The sequence below is a fragment of the Helicoverpa armigera genome, chromosome 6, assembly GCF_030705265.1.
Source record: "Helicoverpa armigera isolate CAAS_96S chromosome 6, ASM3070526v1, whole genome shotgun sequence".
Taxonomy (NCBI): Eukaryota; Metazoa; Arthropoda; class Insecta; order Lepidoptera; family Noctuidae; genus Helicoverpa; species Helicoverpa armigera.
The window spans coordinates 1,930,374-1,937,402 of NC_087125.1; the positions used below are offsets into that span (position 1 = coordinate 1,930,374).

Here is a 7,029-nt window from a genome sequence, read left to right on the forward strand (position 1 = left end):
CAACGAAATTATATTTTGTCAGATACTTAGGTAATATTCTCTTGACTAATGTAGTTCATCATCCATAATCATAATTGTCAGCGGTTCGACGACTTATAATTTGTTAAATATAGTGAAATTTGTAAAAACTTCACTGAGATGAGCAGCTGATTTATACTGGTTTCTTTCAAACCAAGATCATAAAGATAGTCCCTTTTATGATAATGGCGCAATACAAGTCTTATACCATTTAATACTCATTGAGGATTACATCTCAAACGAGAATTATAAGTACAACATAAACATCGAGAGCGAATCGCTTTATTTGGATGAGCTTTAAACGTTCACCGGCTAATAAAAAATGTTTAATCGCTTATCCCCTAAAAGCTCATACGTTTTATTACAGCGAATTTGTCGAGTTTTGCACAAAAAAGGTGACATTCAAACGTTCACTCGTGGTCTATTTATATCAACCATTTATTTGGTACACAACCAAATTCCACAATACAAGTGTGTAAAGTATTCTATTACTAGAGTTACATCATGCATTGAGCCGCATTCAGTCGCTGACATGGCTCCGAACAGCTGCACACCAGTTCCGCGCCACGGCACGCCGCTCTATTGTCGCGTCGGAGCGAGAGCCGCGCGCCCATTGTGAGCGCGAGCGAGACGCCGCCAGCCGAGGGAGGGGCGAGCCCACCGCCCATTGGCCCGTGCCACACCGCCCAGAAACCCCACCTCCCGCGCTCCGATACCCACAAGGCCCCGATACTGACTCGCCAGTCTATCGTCCGTCTTCGACGTGACACAATCACCTCCTCGTCTGTGCTCATTCACCGCTTTGTGCCATACATTACCATAGAGCTAATGCTCTAACAGAACTCTCGACTAAGTAATTAAAAGTTTAATCGCTATGTCGACTTTAAGTCATCACCCGTACGCGTTCTCCATGCACCCGGGCATGTTACCGGAGTACCCCAGTGCACCGCAGCCGCTGCCGGCGACCTCGCCGCAGTCCGAGGGACACATCAAGAGACCCATGAATGCGTTCATGGTGTGGTCTAGGCTGCAGAGGCGCCAGATCGCTAAGGACAACCCGAAAATGCACAACTCAGAGATCTCGAAGAGGCTCGGTGCAGAGTGGAAGCTGTTATCTGAGATGCAGAAGCGTCCATTCATCGACGAAGCTAAGAGATTGAGGGCTCTGCACATGAAGGAGCACCCGGACTACAAGTACAGGCCCCGCAGGAAGCCCAAGCCCCCCACGCAGGGAGGAGCTCCCGGTGCCGGTGCTTTCCCGAGCTTCCCGTTGCCATACTTCGCCGGCCCAGCTCCTGGAGTGGGCCACTTGGATGCGCTGTCATACTCCGCCGTGCCACCATACTTCCCACACCAACTGGATCACCTGCAGTTCTCCAAGCTGATGGCGCCGACGGAGAAGCTGCCGACGGTGTCGTCGTCAGCGGCGGCCGTGGTGTCATCGTTCTACTCGTCGCTGTACACATCCCCGGCGGCGCCGCCGAAGCCCTTCCCCTCGTCGCTGTTCCCGCAGTACGGCGCCGCGCCGTCGTCGCCGGTGTCGCCCGTCACCCCCACGCAGCACAGCCCGCATGACGACCAGCTGAGGCGGCCCGTCTCCGTCATATATTGAAGACCAACCTGCCTTCCTTGAAGGAGTCCCACCCTTCGAGGTTCGGCAACCCCGCACGAGACGGATCCAGCAGTTTAAGTGCAACAGACTGTGAACAACAATGTAATGAACATTATTTATTTCCTAGAGTTACGATTGATGATGTAAAGTGATTATCATATCAAGTGGCTTGTAAATATGTTGGTGTAGACCCGCGAGGGGCAAATTCAGTTTGAACTGTGATTTCTTTTGTTTTTGATGCATCTATAAATATTTAAGGTAATGTAGCAGGTTCGTTAGTTATGTGAAGTGAGATTGGTACCAAAAAGAGATTATTTTCAATAGGTGTCTCATGTAGCCGAATAGTTAGGTCGTGTAGTGTCAGCCCTGTATTATGTTTTAGTAATAACGTAACGTTCGTTGAGTTATTTGTTTCTTAGCCGTGACTTCAGGGTTGTCTCGCTTTACTTTTTCCTAAATAATTTATTTATTGGTTCCAACTTTAGATGTAAATTTAAGATCTAGTTGTCTTATTATTAAGTCATTAGTAGGTACATCTCAAAATGTATATAATAGTGTATTAATTGAATTATCGATGTCAGTACCAACGATGTATTATAGTATTTGAGAAAATAACTTTGTTAAATGCCATACAAAATAAACACGAAATTGTTTTTATTTTACTTTATCGTTTTAATTGACACCCTTTTAATTTTGTTTGACGTGTTTGGAGTTTGAAGTGAATTAATTGAATTAACAGTCACTTTGTTGATTGGTTTTAGCAGTCATTGACTTTAATAAAGGAATGGATGCTTAGAAGAATTCCGTCTTCAACTACGGAACTTTCGAATGATATAAATATTCATAATTAATTTCTCCAATCTTCACACTATTCACAAACATTACTATGAGGTTCCAAAACAGTTTGGACATATTTCAATAACTGTTGATTATGTGTTCAGATATTCTGACAGGCTTAGAGTTAATTAAGTTTGTTCGACTTCCTGAACTCGACAACACTTGAACTTTATCGTTGTTATATAATTAAATGACATTCAGTTCCTATTAACGATAATCGGTATCAAAATGATTTTAATTAAGTTTTTAAAATAGAGTGAGTTGTGGGTTGTTGTTGATATAATTGGGATTATAGGTTGATTGTTGTTGGGAATAGGTATAATGATTGATATTAAATGATAAACACACAAAGGTACGTACGTGGAGCAACTTTATTATAGGTCTTTTGAAGTTATACATTTTTTTAAAGGTAATTAAGTAAGTATGACACAATTAAAAATAATTACTTTTTTTCTTAAATATTTGAATAAAAATAGAAAATGTAATTACTAAACTACTTTTAAAAGAACAACTTTTCAAACTTATAAAAATATACTCCAATTTAAATATATCAACATCGAGTTATCAACTCCGACGGCATCAGCAAAAGCAACTTTACAATATGATTTTTGAATTTTAAAAACTAAGGATATTATCAACATAAAGCTTATTTACATAAAATAATTAAGATACTGATTAAATTAGACTCCTTAAACTGAAAAATATTTGTTTCAATGGGGTTTTTATTACAATATTGCAACAAATTTTGAAGAAGATATGGAGCAGCCGTAAGTAAAATCATGGAGGATCATACATACAATAACTAAGCAAAGAGTGATGCTTTTAAACATTTTCAACAATTATTATGCATTTGCGAAAGGATTACAACAATTATGCAACAAGGTAAAGTTAGTTTGCTTATTGTTAACTATCCCCAGAACTGCTAAATTGATGGATTAAACTCCTTTAAAAGTACAAACTCAACATATCCATAGCCACATACACACTAAGACACAACGATTTTTGTGACAAGAACTTAGCCACAAGAGTCGCCGCGTATCAAAGCTATACTAAGTCCACACCTACAGGTAATTCACAAAAACAAGCCTGGTGTCATTGCACTGCATAATTAATCATGATTACGTATATTTATTTAAGTCATTCAATATTATTTTAAAGAAGGTTTTTAACGTGTACGAACCGGCTTTGGGTTTGACAATGCCGAAATTATTTTTTCGGTAAACTTGTAAGAAAAAGATTGATAACTTTACAAAGATATAGTTTGTGCCATATTTTATTGTGTCGTGTGTTTTTTAATCCTTTTATACAAAGTGTCGATTATGTCGTGTCTGTTTCTTTATTAGTCTATGTCTAGGAATATTAACATTACATTTTGGGGTTCTTTTTTGTAAGATGGAAATCTTTCATTACGAAAATAAAGTCATTATTGGTAGTAGTTATTAATACTATCACACTATACTCAGATTAATCTAAATAATTATGTTTACCTTTTTCGTTAAAACCTTACATGCGTTATCTGTTTGTCAGCACCACCCGATAGATGGCGATACGCGTCCACTAACGCAACTGTGTTTAAAAGAAGGATCAATCCACGTCTTTATTTTCTCTTCACATAATATTGCTTTTTTAGAAATGAAATAGGTGAATTATACAGGAGTCATGTTTTACTATTTTTTAAATACGTGTGAGGCTCAATATTTTTTAATCATTATGTTTAAGAAATATCCAACGAGCCCCAAAATTAAATTGTCTTTATTAAAGCGATTCAAGTATTGGTTGTTTGAGTCGCTAAGTAAATAAACCTTAAGTTGATATTTTTTTAAAATTAAATAATGAGACACATCACAAAAACGACCGAAACTTTATTTCAAGTGCTCATAAGTATTGATATAACTTTGATCAATATTAGGTCCGTATAAAAACAGTCAGTTATTTCACCTAATTCTATTTGCCACTATACCTTACCTCTACATCAGTCTCAATTGACAAAGTCCCATTCTATCCCATCCCTCAGATAGTGGGGATAGAACAAGGCTTTCAATTTAATAATTAGGAAGGAACCCTTTCATGTGCGGGGGCGTTTTTCAAATCAATTGTTTTATTTTATACCGTCCTCAGCGTTTATTATGGGGCTGTAAAGGTAGCGGATTAGAAGAGTAGCGTTTTTGAAAAGTATGATACGGGCTTTTGTGAAAGTATGTTTTTTTGTATCTACTTTGTGTAGAATAGTGCTGCCGTAAAGTGTGATAACGGTATTGAATTTTTAAAGAAGACTTGGTATGAATTATGTAGGTATTATTAGAGATACTTACACTATATTATAACACTGTAGATATATTATAACACTTAGGAAAAGGCATATGAGATGATGATAAGACAGACTTATAAGTATTTTTTTTATAAAAGCGAATGCATTACTTATAGATAAGTTACCTTTGAATCCCGCATAATGTTTGAAGGTCTTAAAAACATTATACAAAAAAATTGTTCATCTCACGTGGAGATTGTAAGTACATATTAGGTACTACTGACAGTGATTAACCATATAGATAAAATAGGGTGTTAATGGCTAACAGACTATTTATCGCAATAAAATAACAAGCGGATGTCACCGCCGGTTCCGTTGCCACAATCTGAAAGGAATCCAACGACTTTTGAATTAATCATTAGTTTGGTAGGTCATTGTTTAGAGTTACGGTCCTTTAAGGGTTTCGGCGATTTTCGCGACGAATTCGTCAAGTTGATTCGTCTGTCGAAAAGTAAATTAATTTGTCAATTAATGAAGATTTTGTGTTAATTTGATATTTAAGGGGTTTTGAGAGGGTTTGCTTTATTAATATTTAGTGTTTTATTCAATTAATTAATTATTATTCGTGAATTTTCGTTTGTTTTGGTAATAATGTCTTGATACTTAAAATGTTTACTTTCATTTAAAATTGACAACTGTTATGATCGTACGAAAAATGCTATTCGGTAGGAAAATAGAAAACGGCTTATGTTTAACTGATCACCAGATATAGTAACAAATAGCAGACAAAAATAGTAAATGATCACCAAAATGAAACTCGCATTTTAATGTAAAACTATCACCAAAGTTTTAACACTTTGCTATCCTATTTAAGTGAAATTACTCCAAAATAAATCATGTGTAAGCCAAAAATAGTAAATGATCACCAAAATTATACCACCAAATATTTAAGCAAAATGAGTCCAAATAAATCATTGTTATCCCAAAAGTAGTAAATGATCACCAAAAGTAGTAAATGATCACCAAAAGTAGTAAATGATCAAAATTATACCAGCGTTTTAATATAAAATGAAAATCAAAGTTTTTACATCTTGTATCCTGTTTAAGTAAACTGACTCCAAAAAAATAAGTTCGGCCTGATACAATAAGAGTTATAACATTATGGGGACCCTTTTCCTGCACTAGGGTGGAAAATTGTCTATTGCATGCCTGTAAACAGTGCGATAAGAGCGTGTTTTCGAGGGAGTGTATTGAGAAACACATTCTTCTTCTTCTTTCTCCTGCCCTGTTCCCAATTTTATTTGGGGTCGGCGCAATATGTCATTTTCTTCCATTTTCCCCTGTCACTCGTCATACTGACACTCATGCATGCATTGCAAGCCGGACACATAACATAATATGGCATCATAAGACTTTATTTGGTAATAAGCCTACATTTTATGGCAATCACAGTGACTTATTTAGGCAAAAATAATACATTAATTTGGTCGTCAAGAGTTGGTGATCATTTACTAAATTTGGTGGTCGAATACAATTTAAAGTGAAGTCGTGACTAAAATCGCTGGTACTATTACATTTTTAGACTTTATTTTTCTAGTGTTCAGTAGATATTTCTGGTTACAAAACTTAGGGTATCAAAGCATTTTATGGTGGTCATTATATTTGTTCCCATAGAAAACAAACGTTATTCTTTCCATTTTACGAAAACCACGCATTATAATTGGTCGCTCCCGCCACAAAATACCCAATAATATTCAAATTTTCGAAAATGGAATCACGAATTAAGCCCGAATGTTGCCAGCGCTCTAGCATTTTCTCCCGTTCGAGTGTGCCCCATTTTCCCCATTCCCAGCGCGGGTATTGTAGGGAAAATATATTTTGTATGGAGACGGCATCACAATGCGAAGTCCGTGTTATTTATTTAGATGTATTTCATTGTGCGGACCCGAGTTCGATTCCGGCGCACAGCCAGACGGGAGGCAATCGAGTCAGAACCACTGTACAGGTAACGGATTGGCAAATAATTGAAATCTAGCCCCTGCTTTTGTTAGAAAAATCTGACGAAAAATGTAGTTGCGTTCTTGACTTTGAAGTAGCTAGTGTACGAAGATGGAGCACCGTGGAGTTGAATGAGGGTCATGTAACTTAGATATTCTTGAGAGGACATAAAGTAAAACATATTTAAAACTTGACTAGGTATTAATATGTAATTACTTTGCATAATGTACTAGATATACTAAGATTTTATTCTCTTCAGTGAGTTAAGAATCCACTCATAGTCACTGAAAATTGTGACATGGAACATCCCAGCGAC

The 7,029-nt window shown here is 36.9% G+C and overlaps 1 protein-coding gene across 1 annotated transcript; it reads left to right on the forward strand.

Moving 5' to 3' along the window:
- The first annotated feature begins 537 nt into the window (after positions 1-537).
- Positions 538-2,292, forward strand: LOC110382360 (SOX domain-containing protein dichaete). Its single transcript, XM_021342971.3, has one exon. It carries the CDS (start codon positions 893-895, stop codon positions 1,628-1,630), a length of 738 nt encoding a protein of 245 aa, XP_021198646.1. The 5' UTR covers positions 538-892; the 3' UTR covers positions 1,631-2,292.
- Positions 2,293-7,029: the final 4,737 nt, after the last annotated feature.

Bases quoted from the DNA above. Each gene is read 5' to 3' on its own strand.
- LOC110382360 (XM_021342971.3), top strand. From the start codon at position 893: ATGTCGACTTTAAGTCATCACCCGTACGCGTTCTCCATGCACCCGGGC.